Source organism: Eublepharis macularius, chromosome 19 (genome assembly GCF_028583425.1).
Source record: "Eublepharis macularius isolate TG4126 chromosome 19, MPM_Emac_v1.0, whole genome shotgun sequence".
In the NCBI taxonomy this organism is placed as follows: domain Eukaryota; kingdom Metazoa; phylum Chordata; class Lepidosauria; order Squamata; family Eublepharidae; genus Eublepharis; species Eublepharis macularius.
Window position 1 is genome coordinate 26,212,447 of NC_072808.1, and position 18,772 is coordinate 26,231,218.

The 18,772-nt window shown below is 45.5% G+C and overlaps 1 protein-coding gene across 4 annotated transcripts in view; it reads left to right on the plus strand.

Moving 5' to 3' along the window:
* Positions 1–18,772, plus strand: part of HUWE1 (HECT, UBA and WWE domain containing E3 ubiquitin protein ligase 1) — a 148,188-nt gene that overhangs the window by 38,586 nt on the left and 90,830 nt on the right. For 3 of the 4 annotated variants that reach the window (XM_055003960.1, XM_055003962.1, XM_055003961.1), the window contains exons 8-23: positions 642–719; positions 1,621–1,668; positions 1,761–1,829; positions 3,884–3,983; positions 5,155–5,255; positions 5,528–5,678; positions 5,784–5,911; positions 7,743–7,883; positions 8,226–8,346; positions 9,825–9,971; positions 11,740–11,841; positions 12,821–12,901; positions 13,130–13,236; positions 15,556–15,733; positions 17,244–17,335; positions 17,493–17,704. In XM_055003960.1, coding sequence (XP_054859935.1) covers positions 642–719; positions 1,621–1,668; positions 1,761–1,829; positions 3,884–3,983; positions 5,155–5,255; positions 5,528–5,678; positions 5,784–5,911; positions 7,743–7,883; positions 8,226–8,346; positions 9,825–9,971; positions 11,740–11,841; positions 12,821–12,901; positions 13,130–13,236; positions 15,556–15,733; positions 17,244–17,335; positions 17,493–17,704 — 1,856 coding nt within the window. The remainder of the gene's footprint in view (positions 1–641; positions 720–1,620; positions 1,669–1,760; positions 1,830–3,883; positions 3,984–5,154; positions 5,256–5,527; positions 5,679–5,783; positions 5,912–7,742; positions 7,884–8,225; positions 8,347–9,824; positions 9,972–11,739; positions 11,842–12,820; positions 12,902–13,129; positions 13,237–15,555; positions 15,734–17,243; positions 17,336–17,492; positions 17,705–18,772) is intronic. The other variant, XM_055003963.1, reaches the window with a different exon arrangement.

Consider the following 18,772-nt stretch of genomic DNA (forward strand, 5'->3'; position numbering starts at 1 on the left):
ATTATAGTGACAGTTGAAGCCTCTGGAATAGGAAGCAGTTGTTCTTTGAGATGCTTTCTGGTTTGGCTGTTACTGCTGGTAGCATAACATTTTTTGTGTTGGCAGTAGAGCTCATGTGGATTGAAGTCCGCAGTGGCATTGGGTTTTGCAGTCCAAGCTGATCTGGAGTTGGGTGGATGAAACGTGTTCTTCTGGTGTAGCTGTTTATATTGGCTCTATATTACCTAGAAACTGCAAGGTTGTGTGGTCTTAGGCACTGCTGGTCCTTATTTTGTGGGGCTCTGGTGGCATGGGTCAAGATCACTGCTTGGTTTTCCTGTGTTTTCTTGGTACCCAGGATGTATCAGCAATATCCGTCAGGGATCCCTCAACATCACCATATCGTCATATCTAATCCTGAGTTCTTACATCACCTCTCTGTCCTTCCCCTTGCAAAAGAGAGATGGGAGAGTGAAGTGATCAGACAGCTTCAAGTGCAGAGCTCTGGGTTGATCTTAGCGCCAGGATCAATTTTTCTGTCAAGCTAGTGGCCCCTCCTGCTCCGTTGCTTCTCTCCCCAGCCCAGGCGTGTGACTTGATTTTGGAGGGGAGTGTTTGTGCTATCTGACTTGTTCTGATTCCATACTGTGATCTGTATACAGAAATACCCTCCCAGTGCAACTACACTACACTTTGAATTCTATGCAGAGCCAGGGGCCGAGATCAAAGTGGACAAAAGGGTGAGTCTCCTGCAGACTTGTTCTTGTAGGGTTCGACGGGAAGTGGGTGGGAAGCAGGGCTGGCGGCAGACCACGGGCCAACCACACTGGGCTGGAAAGGGGAGCAGCACGCTGCTCGGTGTTCATTCTCTAAGGCAGGCGGAGGACCTTTGTCCCTTAGTCCCTTGCTATTACCAGTGAGCGAGTACTAAGATGGAGGAAGTTGCTTTAGCTATGAGAAGGTGCTGGCAGCCTGTTAACCTCATCTCTGGATGCTTTCAAGGGTGACATCAGTCCAAGTTAGAGGGAGTCACAGGCCCGCCAGTGTTCTTTCCTCTGTAGTGGCTGCTCTGCTCTGCTCTGCAACGAGCGTGTTGCTTAACTCTTGTAAGCGGTGGTGATGGCAGGGCTTCAGTTGCGTGGGAGCCCTGCCATTGGCCCTTCTGTCATGGAGAGCGTTCCCTTTCCTGTGCGCTGGCAGTCTCTCCGAGGGAGGTTGTGTGGACCCATCAGACTTTGCCCTCCCTTCCGGCATGCTTCTCAGGCGTTACTGGTTGCCTCAGAATTTGGGTGAAAAAAACAGGAGCTGATGTCATCCCCAGATCAAAGATGGCAGCAGCATTTCAGCACAGGGTGCAGTCTCCATCCCTCAAGGTTTCCAAGCTAATTCCTCTGTGCGCCTGTGAAGAGACTCATCTCCCATCTTGCTTCTTTAGAAATGTATGTTTGTTCTCAGGGTGGCTTTATGGGCCAGCAGTTCTTTCACAAATAGGGGTTGCCACCTATATATTAAATACCTCACAAAAGCCAAAGCTGTTGCTTTGGGGGCTGTTCCTTAAGCATTCCTGCACCACAATTACTCCTCTTCCTTGATTTTTAAACGGTGAGGTGGTAAATTCTTCCTAACCTTTTTTCTTTGCAGACTGCCAGCAACACACTACATTATATTCACATAGAACAGCTTGACAAGGTATGCCACAGCCATTCTTAAGGGATTGGCAGGTTTGTCTTCGGTTCTAGCTTTGTATCCATTTCTAAACAGCTTCTTTTACCCTAATGCAGATTTCCGAAAGCCCCTCTGAAATTATGGAATCCCTCACCAAAATGTACAGCATCCCAAAAGATAAACAGGTATGTTGAAGTGGAAAGTTGGTGTATGTGAGGTGCATTGCAGAAGGAGGCTGTTCTAGAGAAGTATAAAGGAAAAGAAATTGCTGGACTTGGGAGATTCTTCTACAGCTGAATAATTTGTTTCTGAGTTAGCTTAATGGGGGAACAGAATCCTTTCAGGCTTTGTTGGAGATAGGGGATGTTTGCTGTCAGCTGTTGTGATTTCCATATTGCGTTCTCAAAATGGGAAGCATGAGGTGAATGCCTTATAAATTGTATTCATTGATGTAGGGCAGTGACGGCGAACCTTCTTGAGCCCGAGTGCCCAAACTGCAACACAAAACCAACTTAATTGTTTCAAAGTGCCCACACTGCAATTACACCTGAATACTGAGGTTTTAGTTTAGAAACAACAACTCATACAGTTGTCTGAACTAATTAACATATTTTGCCTTAAAAGAGCTCTCCCCCCCACCCCCCGTCACAAATGAAACTAAAGGAGCAGAGCAGAATGAATGCAAGCAGCTTACGTCCCTTTGGAGCTCAGCACCACTCGCCTTGCACTCATTCACTCATTTTCTCTCTCCCTCCCCCACCGTCACAAATGAAACTAAAGGAGCAGAGCAGAAGGAATCCAAGCAGCTTACTGTTCCTTTGGAGCTCAGCACCACTCGCCTTGCACTCATTCACTCATTTTCTCTCTCCCCCCCCCTCCCCTGGTCACAAATGAAAGTAAAGGAGCAGAGCAGAAGGAATCCAAGCAGCTTACTGTTCCTTCGAAGCCCAGCACCACTTGGCTTGCACTTGGAGGAAAAGGAATCACGTGGGCGGGGCCAAAACCCACGCCTCCAGATGAGCCCTGGCTCGTGTGCCCACAGAGAGGGCTCTGCGTGCCGGCTGTGGCACGCATGCCATAGGTTCGCCATCGCTGATGTAGGGAAATGGCACTTCAAGTAACTGCATTATGTTAGTGGCAGCATCTGTTTTTCAGAGAGAAATCAGATACAAGTCTGTAGGACCAAATCTGCAGGTGCAGTAGAAGGGAGTGGTAGCAAAATGTACCACTTGAGATGGCTGGGAGGGGGAGAATATTTCCTCCCATGTATTTTTTTTTAAAGCTCTGTGAGTAAAGAAACTACTAACAGCAGCAAGACAAGTTCTAGCCTGGCCTGCTTTGGTATTCTGCTAGTCAAGTCTTAACAAATGGAGGAGGCGGGGCGTTCAGAAATATTGGTCCATTTATATGAAACAGGCAACCCCAAACTCCTACCCTGGGTGCTGATCCATAGCTACACCAGACTCCTTAGGCAGCAGGAAGATGCCGGTTTGTTTTTAATGGTGAGGCTATTCAGCCTCTGGGTTCATTTCTGATGTTGTACCTGCGCCCCACAAGCGACTCTAGACACAGGCCGAGTCTTTTGGTTTTTTAAATACAGGTTTCAAAAGGGTGTCCGGAAAGCAGGAAGCACTCTTCAGGCAGTAGGCAAGATAGAACCAATAACACTTGCTGTTGCTAGCTACAGCTGTCTGGCTAAAACACTTAAGAGCTTGCTATCTTAGCTTCTCTGACACGCTTCTTGGCTGACAAGTTCTCACCATTAGGTTTGGCATAGGAGTCCATTTCCATGCCAAGCGAATCCAGGCATCTCGATGGTCGTATGCATGGAAACAATCTTCTCTATCACATTATGGTAAAAAATTATTCCTTAGAGAAGGGAACCATGTACAGCAGGGAGCCATCTTTTTCTGCCCTACTGATGTCATGCTATCAGACCAAGAGCCAGTCAGAGCACACTTAGTTACTTGGCAATGCTAGCTGTATGAAATTAAGGAGTACAGCTAGGGAGGGTGAGAGCCAGGTTGGAAATTTATAGGCCAGCACATTTCCCCCCAGCTAGGCAGGAGCCAAGCCTTCAGTACCAAAGGTCACTGACAGTAGTACCCAGGATTTTAAGGGTTGAATGAATAGGCCCTCCTCTTTCTGTGACATAGGCAGACCTAGTTGGGGAGTTTGTTGTTGGGACTGTGCAATGCTTTAATGTAACATTGCTTAACATTGCTCTCTGTGTTTACAGATGCTGCTGTTTACACATATTCGCCTGGCCCATGGCTTTTCCAATCATAAAAAGCGGTTGCAAGCTGTTCAAGCCAGGCTGCATGCCATTTCTATATTAGGTAAGGATGGTGGGCGGGTTCTTATCCATGGCACTTCCCAGAGTGGGGAGAGAGCTTGCATATTTATACAAGCAAACCCAAGTAGGTCTAGAAAGCAGTGTTACTTTGATTAGCATGCTGTCTTTAGCATGCTGTCTTTTTTGAATACCTGACTCAACCCATTTAGGTTTTTACACCACCTTTTGACCAATGATTCTCAGTGTGGTTTTCAGTATATTTAAACAAGAGAAGTGGACTTCCTTTAGGAATGTCTGCCTAGGATCTAGGAGACTTGGGTTCAAATCTCCACTCAGCCATGAAAGCTTGCTAGGTGACCTTTGGTCAGTTATTCCATCTCTCTCAGCCTGACCTACCTTAAAGGGTTGTTGTGAGGATAAATTGAAGGGGACAAATGGACTTGCTCAGCATAGCCTATCTGCATGATAGAATTCAGAGCAGAGCTTCATTTGATAGCCTGAACTAATGGGACATTTTTGGGGACTCAAATTTAATTGTGCCCAAATGCACCAGACACAGACCGTTTAGCATTTTGCAGTCAAGACTGCCACCTCAGATTGTGTGTAGAAACTGACGTACATCCAGTTCAGATATTTCAGTCCCCAAGGCCAGTCTGAGCTAGTAACTAGGTTGCTGTGTTTTGGAGAATCTGAAGTTTTTGAGCAAGGGAAGCTCATGCTGAAGTGTGTGGACATTACCACGGTTCATGTGGCATTAGCCAGGTGTGTGCCATTCCAGCTAGTTACCAAAGGAACAATGCATCAAGGAAAACCTCCGGTTATTAACCAGTCCCATCAAATGCAAGCATAATTCTCAGGCCCCAGGAACAAAACACCTTCTGCCTTTATCTGGGCTGATTAGCCTTCATCCAGCCCATTACCCACAGTTAAGGATTCCACTGCCTCATCTGGGTCTGAAGAAGAGAACAAATGTGCCCTGATAGCACACTGAATTTCTTATTTTCTACCCTTCTGGTACTTAAACCTAGTATAATGCCGGGTCTGCTTGCCCCCTTTGGGTATATGTGGTGTACGCTTCAAGAAGTTGCAGCGTGCCTCTGTTGAAACATCAGGAAGGCATCGTGGTTTGGATCTCAAAAGAATAGATGGACTTGCTTTCCCACGCATCTGTCAACTGCTGCAAATTCACAACATAGCCTCTCTTGTTTTCGCAGTGTACTCAAATGCCTTGCAAGAGTCCGCCAACAGTATACTATACAACGGGTTGATAGAGGAGCTAGTGGATGTGCTGCAGATAACAGACACACAGTTAATGGTAGGTCACCTGTGCTTTGTCCTCCCAATCTTCCTTTGGGTGGGAAGGAAGACCAACATCACACTGAATGCTGCTCCCAGTGACTTCTTCCAGAGCGTTTGCATAATCTGCCTGGATGGACCCAGGGTTCTTCTGTTTTGCTGCCATATATTCTAGAGGTTGTCACTAGGTTGTTAGAGCTGCCATTGCCAGCATTGACTGGTTTTGCAGTAGGCATACATTACAGCTTAAGATCCTCCTTGTGGCCTAATCTCTCCTTTCCTTCTCGACAGGACATTAAAGCTGCCTCGTTGAGGACGTTGACTTCCATTGTGCACTTGGAGCGGACTCCGAAACTCAGCAGTATTATTGACTGTACTGGAACTGCCTCCTACCATGGGTTTTTGCCAGTCCTGGTCCGGAACTGTATACAGGCCATGATTGGCAAGTCTATAATCTCAGATATGCAAAGGGAGAATTTAAATAGTGAGACTGGATTCTGCTGGTTGGTTTCTCATGGCATTTAATGAGCCCTCTTCCCTCTTTCAGATCCTTCCATGGAGCCATATCCTCACCAGTTTGCCACGGCACTCTTCTCATTCTTGTACCACCTGGCAAGCTACGATGCTGGAGGCGAAGCTCTGGTCTCCTGTGGCATGATGGAAGCCTTATTGAAGGTGAGGCCGTGTGCGCTGGCTTATGTGGGCAGTCTGTCAAGGCTGACAGTATCAAAGAAGCAAGAAGTGTGCCAGGCCTCCTGTCTGAAATAACTGGGCATTCGGTGCCTTCAAATCTAGCCCACCATTCACAGAGGCAGAGTCTTGTTACGTAACCAAGCTTTCCCACATCGGATTGCTCCTGTAATAGGCTGCCACAAGGTTCTGTCTTGTCCTCCGTACTTTTAAGCATTTATGTAAAGCCTCTAGGAGAGATGTGAGCTGCACCAATATGCAGATGACACTCAACTCTGTCTCATACTTCTGGCAGATCCTAGGGAGACTCTGGAAACTGAACAGTTTGGGGATGGATGAGGGCTACAGGCTGAAACTTACAAAATGAAGGTGCTACTAAAGGGGGAAGGCTTTGACCCAGGTATGGGGATGTCCCCTGTTCCAGATGTGATTGCACTCCCGCTAGAGGAGCAGGTTTGTAGCTTGGGGGTGTTGCTGGACCCAGGCCTCTTGTTCGGATAAACAGATGGCAGCAGCGGCCAGGGCACTTTTCATGTGCTCTGGCTGGTGAGCCAGCTGTGGCCCTTCCTGGGCAAGAAAAGTCTTACCGTGGTGGTGCACGCCCTGGTAACATCCAGGTTCAGTTACTACAGCGCATGCTGTATGAGATGGTCCTCAAAGACTTTCTGGAAGCTGTCGTTGGTACACAATGCCGCAGTCAGTGGGACGACTGAAGTGGGTCATAGAATCATAGAGTTGGAAGGGGTCTCCGGGATCATCTAGTCCAACCCCTTGCACAATGCAGGAAATTCACAGCAACCCCCACCCCCAGTGACCCCTGCTTCATGCCCAGAACATGACAAAAAACCTCCAGGATCCCTGGCCAAACTAGCCTGGGGGAAATCGGTACCTAACCCCAAGGAGGCGATCGGCCTTACCCTGGGTGTGTAAGAAGGGGCCACGAGAACTAAGTACTGATGTAACCCTTCCTGCCCACCCCCTCATGATCTGCCTGGCTTCACATAATCAGGTTTAGGGAACCATATCACTGTAGCCTGTTCCATCTACGTGGGCTCCCAGTTTGCTTCCAGGCCCAATTTAAGGTGCTAGCATTGATCTTTAAAGCCCTGTATGTGTTTATATGTGCATTTTAAATGTTGTTTTAATGTTTTAATTATCCCTTGTTTGCCACCTTGGGGACTCTGTTTTGGGGGGAAAGGTGATACATAAATGTTTTAAATAATAAATAAATAAGAGAGAGAGAGTGGCCAGTTTGGGTCATTTAAACTAAAAACTGACAAATGTATTATTTGCCATAGGAAGGCCTTTCTTTCAACATTTTGTAACTTAGACACGCTGTTCTATGGAATTCTCTGTTGCCTAAACCTTGCTTGGATTTGTACTCTAGTTTTCGTCAGCCCAAGCTTGGAATGTGTTTAGAGTCCAAACTCCGTTTAACGTGGGTGCGGGCAAATAGGCTGCAGTCTGCTGTAACTCATTCCTTGAGTTTAGCTGCCTTTGGGAACATTAAAATATTTTGCCAGACAGCGGCATGGCTTTTCTGTTAGAGGCAAATAGCAGCAGGAATTTAGTCTTGAGTTGAGGCTGAAGAGACTGGCCCTGGTTTGTGTTTGAAAGATGGGTAAGCATGCTGAAATTTTTCCTGAACTTTGTAGAAAAAAATTATGATGTGACTTGGTTAAAGCCTTGATCTCTTTCATAAATCTGTGGATGCTTACCTGTGCCATTTAGGAGTTCTGGACATCTGCAACCGTGAATCAGTCTGTTTTGAGGTACCTCCTTTTAAATTCGCTTTGCTGCTTTCACACTTTTCTAGGTGATCAAGTTCTTGGGGGATGAACAGGACCAGATCACTTTTGTGACCCGAGCTGTCCGTGTGGTGGACTTAATCACAAACCTAGACATGGCAGCTTTCCAGTCTCACAGTGGCCTCTCTATCTTCATCTACAGACTAGAGGTAGAGTCCTTGCTTTTCCTCTTTGGCCCTTCAGCATGAGTCAAGTAACACTTGGGCTGCGGGAGGCGACTGCTCACACACAGGCAGTTGCTTCTTTGGGGAAGACCTCGTCATGTCTGTAGGCCCTAAGTCAGAGACTGAAACAATGAATTGCTTCTCTCGTGGCAGGCACTTTCTGGGTATCGCTTGCAGCGTATTCCATTCCTCAGTTCATTTTGTATATTCTGTACATAAGACTTTCTTAGAATCAAACAGTCTGGCTATCTGTAGTGATGCCATTTGTCAGTTCTTCGAATCGAGAAGTTCATCTGCCTCCCTTCTTGTTCTGTAATTTTTTTGTAGCATGAGGCAGACTTGTGCCGGAGGGAATGTCCCTTTGTAATAAAGCCAAAGATCCAGAGACCTGCAGCTTCTGCTGTTGCTGCTACCCAAGAGGGTGAAGAGATGGAGACAGACATAGAAGGTAACTCTTCCATAAACAATTGATGCCTTTTCCCTTACAAAAGTATCTAACCCAAACAACAACAACACCGTGGTGTCCTTAATATTACAGAGCATATACTGAGGGGATGTACAAGTCCATAGTGTGCTGCTTAATCACCAGTACTGCAGTTTGGAAGATAATGAATTAAAATAAGCAGAACTGTGAAACAGAGAGAACATTTTAAGCTAGCTTTGATGCTTGCTTCACAGATGGAGTCGGTAGCAGCCATGGCACGCGTAGGCCTCTGATTTACCCCTAACATGCTAGGGCAAAGGAGGGTTGTCAGACTTGAATAAACAATGCTGTTTAGGAGGTGAACCCACCCTGTACGCTCAGTGAAGTGTATATAGTCATGCGTTATTTATATTCCGCCTTTCTCACTGAGACTCAAGGCGGCTTACATAGTGTGAGATTAGTACGATCAGTGGCAAGGACAAGGGCAGGCATTTCCATACAGCGTCAAGAACATTTCCGTAAACAATGTAATGGGGTAAAAGGTTGAGGAATTGCTGAAACAGAACATAATCAATTCTAGGACTTACATTGAACAACATAAATAAAGCACGGGTAGGATATAGGAGTACGTATTTAAAGCAACAGATGATATGTAAGGCAACATAATGGTGAAATCTATGGTTTCTAACTCACTAGCGAAACCTCTGGGATCCCTTTCCTATAATACCACCCTCTTAGCTTTTTGAATAATTCAGTTTTGCATTGTTTACGGAAAGCCAGGAGGGCGGGGGCTCTCCTGTCCTCCTCAGGCAGGCCGTTTCATAGGGTAGGGGCCACCACCGAGAAAGCCCATGTACAGGCTGGCACCTGCAAGAGGCCCTGTTCAGATGAGCGAAGCTGCTGTGGAGGGACATAGGGAGAGAGGCGGTCCCGTAGGTATGCTGGACCAAGGCCGTGAAGGGCTTTGTATGTAATAACCAGTACCTTGAATTGAGCATGGTAACTGATAGGTAGCCAGTGGAGTGACTGTAGGATGGGAGTGATGCTCAAGCTCCTGCTCGCTCCTGATAATAATCGAGCCGTAGCATTTTGCACCAGTTGGAGCCTCCTAGTTAACTCAGATGGGAGACCAATGTCTGATGCATTACAGTGGTCTAGTTTTGATGCTACCATAGCATGGATCCAGGTGGCCAGGTCGGCCGTGTCGAGGTAAGAAGCCGTTTTCCAGGCTAGAGTGAGATTGTAGTAAGCATTTTTTGCCGCTGCCTTAACTTGTTTTTCTAGTAGTAATGCAGAATAGATTTGTGGAATTCGAGATGGGGCTTGGATACGTCATTTCCTAGGGCTCGAGTCCACTTTCCAGTGGGGCTGGGCCAAAAGTCTCTTGTCCTTAGTGCCTCGTGGTTTTCCAGCAGTTGCTCTTGCCGCAGTGCAGAATTTTCTTTCCAGAGTGAAGCCCGCTTCTGTGCTCCTCTAAGGCCCCTCCCTTCCTGTGCTTTCAGTCTCTGATGTGGCCATGGAGAGCAGCCCGGGCCCTTCCGCCTCTGGAGAGCCTCAGCAGGAAGCAGCGGCGGAGGCGAGGGCCCCAAGTGCCGTCACTCCCGGCTGCAGCAGCAGTAGCACAAGCACCATTGTCTCACCCCGAAGTGGTATGTAACGGCTTGGTAGAAATGCATTTTCGTTCTCAGGTATTCAGATACTTAAAAAAGTAAATCCATGCAATTCTCTTCCATTCATTTTATTTATATTTATATAGATAATTTAATTTTAATTCTTCTATTATTTAAAAATTCTTTGCATCAAAAAGACAGTTGGTATTGGAGGCATCCCAGCTGATAGTTCTGGGAAGTTTCAACATCCACGGCATTGTCGTCTGATGCAGCCCAGGATTTCATGGCCACCGTGATGACCAGTGGGGGAACATTTATTCATAGCTGGATATACCTTCAACTTCTGTGCGGAGGGACTGATCTCATCAGTGGGGGGCGGGGGGGGGGGTTGGAGGAGATTAATACAGGCTGAGTTCCCGACCCCATGAAATGTGAGCACTAGAGAGATGCATGGGGACCCATCCGCATTCCGTTCACTGCCGGTGCTGCCCTTCCCTACCTCCATCCTCATCACATTGACGTAAAAGCTGTGACCTGGTAAGTTCACGTGCCCCTTCCCAGCAGCTGAACCATGACTGAGTCTTTTCAGGAAGCCTTGCTAAGGGTCTAAAAAAGTTGAGGAGATGCTGGAGCTGAACATACTCATTTTGAAGGTGGCCTTGTTCTGCCCCTCCTCCACAGATGGCTCGTGGGCGGAACTATTCAAGTTTCTTCCTGGTTCTTAGCTGGATTAGGGGAGTCTGAAACACGGGGGATAACTATTAGAGTGGCAGTGGAGAAGACTGCCCTGACTCCAGCTGAATACAGGCTAGTCTGAGGTACTGATGGCAGCAAAGCAAACCCTTCATTTGCCATTACTGCGCCTGCATGATACCATCAGACAATACTGGTTAGGCTTGTAAGAAGCCTGTCACATCTTGGCCCCCCAGGAGCAAATAGCAGAACCCTCAATGGCTTCTTGTGATATGTTGGCTGAGCACTTCAAGGGTAAAATCACTTGTATATAATATGACTTTGATTCTGTGTTAATACCTGTTACACTGGATGTCCTCAAAGTCTGCTTATTAAACTCAAATCTAAAAATATTCTGAACGTTAGATGCAGTTTTTAGATTAATAAACAGTGTGGGGACCCAACCATTCCATGCACAGAACGTAGCATTTTCCTGTGTCTTTTTTGTTCCTGTAGCCCCTTCTGACTTCCAGGGAAATCTTCTCCAGGATGCAGGAACCTAGGTGGGCTGGGCTGGGCTGAGGAAGGGACAGGAGGTAAAATCCCTCCCCCTCCCACTTATGCAAGTGCTGAGGAAAGTGTTGGTTTTAATCCCCTTGATCCTCCGCATCGCAGCCCACCAACCCACATAGCTGTTTCCTTGGACAATTCCTATGATCCCAGGAACAATCCTTCTGGGAGAAGGAACAGAGGTGTTAACCATGTTAGTCTGTAATTTCAAAATGGTAAAAAAATCCAGTAGGACTAACCAACTTTATTGAGGCATAAGTTTTTGAGAACCACAGCTGTCTTTGTCAGGTGTCTCTGATGAAGAGAGCTGTGGTTCTTGTAAGCTTATGCTTCAAAAAAGTTGGTTAGTCTTAAAGGTGCTACTGGACTTTTTACTGGGAGAAGGAAGAGGCTGCTGAAAAGAAAAGGCGCACAGGAAAGCTCTGTCTGCCTTCTGAGCACAAATAGTTAGATCCATTCTGCCAACACTGAAATATTCAAGTATGTTGAGAAGGTGGAGTAAGAACTTTTGTAGTGCTTCTGCAAGCATTCAGTAATTCAGTTCCTGATCCCTTCACTACTGCAGGTGTCCAGTGTATCCCTCAGCGGGCAGCACTTCTCAAGTCTATGTTGAACTTCCTGAAAAAGGCCATCCAAGACCCAGCTTTCTCAGACGGCATACGCCACGGTGAGGCTGCCCAGGGTATCTGGGTGAATGGGCTGCTAAACCAGTGATTCTCTGACTGGCTTCTTTCAGCCTTCTCGGTCATTACAATATGTTCATTTCTTAGTCATATAGTTGCCAGCAATTACTGATAGCTACTCAAGTAAAGGTAATAGAATCAGAATCCTAGAGTTGAGAGGGCCCATGTAGACTATCTAATACTACTCCTTTCTTGGGCAAGAAATCCAGATTAGGTATTACTGACCAATGGGCTGTCCAGCTTCTGCTTGAAGATCACCAAGACTGGCTGCTCTGGAAGGCTTTCATACTCATAGGAAGGTCTGGCCCCCTTCAGGCAACAAATTGCATCGTTTCTCTCAAGGTGGACCTAACCATTCACGATGCTGGGTCACCTTAGTTGAAAGTTCCAGCATAAAAATCCCGTGAATGGGTTTCCTCCCAAAGTTTGAATATTCTGTGGCATTTTTTATTCTGATAGCTTTTGTGGGAATTTTACTGCCCTTTAAAACTATTACTAAATACGGTCCAGGAAAGAAAATTGGTGTGTAAGAATAGGGCTCTGTGTGTTCTGTGACTTCTGTGGGGGCTCAGAAGATTTGTAGAATCTGGTCTTGGGTGCAGTTTCCTGAGATCTTCATCATTCCCTTTTAAAGCAGAGCAATTTTTCTAGCCCCTTACTGAAGATTTGTAGAATGAGGCTTACTGAAATAGCAGAATAGCTGGATATGATTTCCAGAGATCAGAAAGAAGGATTTCAGTACCCTTGCATTGCTTCATAAGTAGCGAGGGTCAGAATAAATTATAAAAGAATAATTCATGCTAAATAAGAGAAATTACTTAATCAAGTTAACCATTGTAGAACTCACCAAGCACAGCCCCAGAATTTCAACCTCAGTTAGCAAAATACACACAACTCTGGATGTCTGTTTTAAAATGTTACCAGAACATTTGTGCCTGACTACTTTTTTCTTTCTCTTTACAGTGATGGATGGTTCTCTGCCTACCTCTCTAAAGCACATCATCAGCAATGCAGAATATTACGGGCCATCACTCTTCTTGCTTGGTATCTCTCTCTCTCTCTCTCTCTCTCTCTCTGTGGTATCTGTAATATATAGCCCTGCTTTCTCTTGGCTATGTGCCTCTTGATGTAACCCTGATAGGATTACTGACTTGGGCTGCCCTGAGCTGGCATGGTGCCTTGAATTGGGATTCCCAGGGTTTCTTCCCTGTCTGGACTGGTATGTACTGGCCAATCACTGACTTCATTCTATGATTTTTTTTTTCATGTCAGCCACTGAAGTTGTGACAGTCTTCGTGTTCCAAGAGCCTTCACTGCTGTCCTCACTACAGGACAACGGCTTAACGGATGTCATGTTGCATGCTCTCCTTATTAAAGATGTGAGTGCCTTACTAGTTTATCTGCCTTCCTGTTGAACCCCCAGATTGCTGTTTTATTTTCGGGGCAGGAGTAATTTCCTATCCTGCCATATTGCATTACAGCTGTTTCCAATTTCTGGCTGTACAAATGAATATACCCACATTTTGGTTTTTTTAGTTGAAGCACATCAACTACACTTGCTACCAGAGAGCCAGTCTGGTGTAGTGGTTAAGAGTGCGGGACTCTAATCTGGAGAGCCAGGTTTGATCCCTCACTCCTCCACTTGAAGCCAGCTCAAGGACTTTGGCTCAGCCACAGCTCTCTCAGAGCTCTCTCAGCCCCACCCACCTCACAGGGTGTTTTGTTGTGGGGATAATAATGACAAACTTTGTAAACCACTCTGAATGGGTGTTAAGTCGTCCTGAAGGGCAGTATATAAATCGAATGTTGTTGTTGTTATTACTCTACTTATTTATTTATTTATTTATTTATTTATTTAATCACATTTCTAGACCGCCCTCCCCGTCAGATGGGCTCAGGGCGGTTTAACAACAGTTTAAAACAGTAAAAACATTATAAAAACATTAAAACATTTTATCAAAACAATTAAAATTGGCGGGTATAAAATATTAAAATACAGCATTTTCCTGCATGGGTGGTGGAAGGTCTTCAGCGGTATGGCCGGCGAGAGGACAGCCTAGCCCCCACCAAATGCCTGGCGGAACATCTATGTCTTGCGGGCCCGGCGGAAAGATAACAAATCCTGCTGGGCCTTAGTTTCCTCAGACAGAGAGTTCCACCAGGTTGGAGCCAGGACCGAAAAGGCCCTGGCTCTGGTCGAGGCCAGGCGGACCTCCCTGGGGCCAGGGACCATCAGCAAGTGCTTAGTGGCTGATCGAAGCAACCTCCGGGGAACATATGGGGAGAGGCGGCCCCGAAGGTATGCTGGGCCCAGTCCACATAGGGCTTTATAGGTCAACCAGAAGGGGGGGGGGAGAGAATATACTTCCTCAAGAGCACTAGTATACAACAAAGAAAAAGGAAGTATGCCAAAATGTATCTCAGTACAACTATATTGTCTGTACCACACTAGGAGTAATCCAATATACCTACAATAGGTCTACAGTGTCTACAATAAGTCCAATATACATTCTACAATGAGCCCAATATGCATACAAGGAGAGAGAATAAAGTCCCAATACAATGGAGTTCTCTCAAACTTCGCTCGTCATGACGCCAGAGGGCAACCGGTGCCGGTTGAATCCAGAGTATAGCTGGTTAGTGGCATCCAAGGTTGCAAGAAAGGGGTGGCAACGAGCTACACCGGTCTCTTTCCTTTCGGACTTTATAGGTCAACACCAGAACCCTGAACTTAGTCTGTTATCAGTATATCTGATTCTCACCAGGAGGCTGGGACCCTGAACAGACAAGACAGATTTTTCTACTAACCTGAAAAATCTGACATCTAAAAACTACATGGAGGGGGAGGGTTAAACTTTAAGAAATAAATGTGCTTAGTAATAGCATGGCATGCTGACATCACTTCCATTGAAAACCAGAAGTGACGTCAAGGAGTGCTGTAGTATTTGATAGGACTCCCTGGAGTATGTATAGATGGGATGCTCTGTTAGAGCTCTAGAGAGCATCCAGTGAGATCACTTTCAGTTTTCATCAGAAGTAACGTCAACATGCCATTGTGATGCTGGTGTGCCAGTTCCCACCCCTTACATGCTCTCGTGGGCTGTTGGGTGCTGCCTGGCAACCCTAGGGGAGGCTATGGGACTTTCAAGGAACGGAAAAGGAGAAAATAATGGGGGAGGGGAAAATGAGATTTCCCTGCCCATGGCAGTCCTTCGCTCTTATTTTTATCTCTCTACTTTTATATGTTTCAACGTTCTTCACGTTTTGCATTTATCTTTTGCATTTTGATCAAATCATGGAAAGGGGCTATGGAGGAAAGGACTAGATGGGGGTTAGTTTCTGTTTCTCCTTTCCTACCCTTCTCCGGCCCCTTTCCTCTCTCCACTTTCTCCATTCTGCTTCTGTCCCTGGTTTTCACCTTTAATCTGTGCCTGTGCTGCTGCCCACATAATTTTTCTCCTCTGTCCCATAAAGTGCACGCATACACACTCTCTCTCCAACCCTAATCCATATAGATAAGGAAATAAATAAAAACATAATAAGCATGGGTTCTCACTGCGTTTTTGTGATAATTAGACTGCAGTCCAGGGTAGGCAGGTGTTGTATTCGTTTTTGTAGTTCTTCAGAACAAATGCACGATTAACGTAGACATTTGTCTATAGCCCAGCTGTAAGACAGCGACTCTGTTGATGTTTCAGGTTCCTGCCACACGCGAAGTTCTGGGTTCTCTCCCGAATGTCTTCAGTGCTCTCTGCCTGAATGCTCGTGGCCTCCAATCCTTTGTGCAGTGTCAGCCTTTTGAACGCCTCTTTAAAGTGTTGCTGTCGCCTGACTACCTCCCAGCAATGAGGAGGCGTCGCAGTTCAGATCCGCTTGGTTAGTATCTTGCATACTGTCAGGTCTTCAGAAAAGAACTGTCTTAAAAGTGGAATCTTTTAAGATTTTAAAAGACAAGGCTTCTAGAAAAGCTTTGAGCTACAAGGGGAAGCACCTCGAATAAATAACACGATATGGATGCAGTCATTATCTTAATTGAGATAACATTTTAATATTAGTGTGTTCTAGCTCATATGAGCTGTGCTCCCAGATGGCATTTGGACAAGAGGGAGTGAGCCTGTCATGGGTACCAAAGATCTTGGCTTGTGTTGTGACCCAGTTAGGGGGGAGCACCCAAGATTCCTTGGTGACGGTGAAGTTCTTGAAACCATTGCTTGGATTGCACGCCAGGTCCATCATATTATTTCCACTATAGATATCGGTGTTAAAAAAAAGAAGCAGCATAGAATATGTGGAACAGAATAGAATGGACGCTGACAGTTAGTTGATCCTTTGTCTGAAACGCTGTCCAGTTCTTTGATAAACAGTGCAGCTTTTTTCTGGTGTTTAAATGAAATGATAAAATGGAATATATCCTTCTAAAATTCTCTAAGGATGTAACAGACTCCCTGCCCGTGTCTTAACTAAGCTTCCGTTATTCTAAAGGAAAGATTTATCTTTCTCTTGGATAGCTTTAGCAATTAGTCCAAGACCTGTCAAACATACTTGCTCTTTGGACAGTCTGCTTATTAGGACATTTATTTATACAGGGTCCTGTATTGCTTTCCTGCTTCTCATCAAAGTACACAGACACCTGTTTAGAGTTTATTTTCTTTTATTGAATATACACCCTATTTTTTAATGAAGCAAGTTGTCAAAATATATATGGTTATTAATATAAATCCTACAAAATAAGAACACAGAAAGGCAATAAGAATTAGGTTTGCTAACATTTCCTAATAAACTCTGAGTTTAAAACAATCAAAGTTTCTATGAGATGCATTAAGATTCTCATAGCATACAGTGCAAATAAAATCTCTTACTTAAATCCTCATGAGATTTCTTCCAATCAGAACTCCAATACTCTATCTGAATTTGCATACTTTATAGGATATCTTATGCAAATATCTAAGATCTTTTCATGTAATAGTATAATCAAACTGATTGGTTTGATGCTTCATTGAATATTCATAATTTCTATTGCAAAACCACCTAATTAGCCAAAAAATGATGTTATATCCAACTTGCAAAACAAAACTATAAATCTGTAAGATATGGCAGAAAAAGTTAAGATGGTAGATCGTTATGGTTCATTCTCTGATAGAGGAACATTAATCTAGATAGAGTCCACTTATTTTTAATTAGCTGTCAAAGATGAATGCACACCTGTTTTGGTTACTTAACACTCTGAAAAAAACAGACAGACAGTTCATACAAAGTTTAAAAGTTCACCCAGAATACAACTGCATCACTCTATATTGCTTAGTATTGCTTAGTATAATGTGCTTTAATCTATATTATTGCAACAAGGACATTTTTTAGCTTATCTAGTCTCCTCCGTTCATTCTAGGGGACACCGCTTCCAATCTTGGGAGTGCTGTGGATGAGCTCATGAGGCACCAGCCCACACTCAAGACCGATGCTACCACAGCCATAATTAAGGTAGGGAGCAGAGTGCAACCTTTTCTGCCCAGCTAAGTTTTGTTCCACTCCATCCTGCCAACTTCCCAAGCTGTGCCCCTAGCTGTTGGCTTCCTGGCTGTACTGCAAGGCTGGCAAGAACCTTTTCCATGCCAATGTGCCTCTGCCCTCTCCTCAGTTACTAGAAGAGATCTGCAACCTGGGCCGAGACCCAAAGTACATCTGCCAGAAACCCTCCATTCAGAAGGCGGATGGGACAGCCACTGCTCCTCCCCCTCGCTCGACTCACGCGGCCGAGGAAGCCTCCAGTGAAGATGAAGAGGAGGAAGAGGTGCAAGCGATGCAGAGTTTCAATGCCGTGCAGCAGAGCGAGGTGGAATCCAGCCAGCAGTGAGTGAGGGTGAAAGTCATGGCTTGTGGCAGTCCTTTGAGTAGTGGGTGGCACCAGTATGGCAGAATCCGCTTTGCTCTTGTGCATTTGGCAGTCTTACTAAAGCTGGTAGAGGATTGCAGCCTGAATTGTGTGTGTGAGGGGGAGGTGTTATATCTCACGAGGAAGCAAGCAGTTCTTGCTAATGAAAAGTACAGGGCAAATCAGAAGAGCTGTGAAACTGGTTTCATTAATCTAAGAAAGTGTTAGATTTTCCTTGAATGGTGGCCCACTGTGCTTCATGGCAACTGCTTTCAAATCTGAAAACTTCAGTTACGTTGGTGACATGGCGTGGGCTGGGGGATACTGGTTCAGGTGTTCAGAAGAAAAAGTGAACGTTTGCACTGAATTAGTTCAGTTCCTTTGAATTATCTGACTGGTCAAGCCCTGGAGTCATGGCAAAAAGACTTGTTGGCTGGCCAGTGCCCTTTATCACAGAATCCCATGACTTGTTTTGCTTTTACCATGGTTTTTAACAGTGCTCAGGTCCTGAATCTTAATAAAACAGCTGCTTGGGGAGCGGGGGCTGCAGGGGCATGTGCTCTGTAGTTCCCTAGGAGTACTTGTCTGAGCCTGACTGTGTGGTGTTAAAAACAAGAGAAAAATGGCAACTGTTGAACTCTTCAGAATTACTGCAATATTGCAGGTTCCTGACCACCCCAAATCTCAACCCAGAGGAACTAATCTCTGGGCAAGAAGGGGGATAAAATCATTGACCCTTGAAGAAGTAGCAATTCATCACACTACAAGAAAACAGCTTAAATGGTACAGTCGTGATCCTGTTGCACAAGGGCTTGCTCTCCATCAATGGGGCAAGGTGGCCGGAAGTGGTTGCACCTGGTAGTCGCTCCACAGGCAGGGCTATGCAAATTACTTTTATGTTGCTTCCACATCCGACCAGGGGGCAAGCCCCAGTCCATGCTCTGCTTCGGATGCACTTCCAAGCTCTTCAAAAGTGAAAGCAGCCTAGAGGAGCAAGGGCTAGACTAACAAGCTTTTTACGCTTAGCAAGGCATGACAGTCATCAA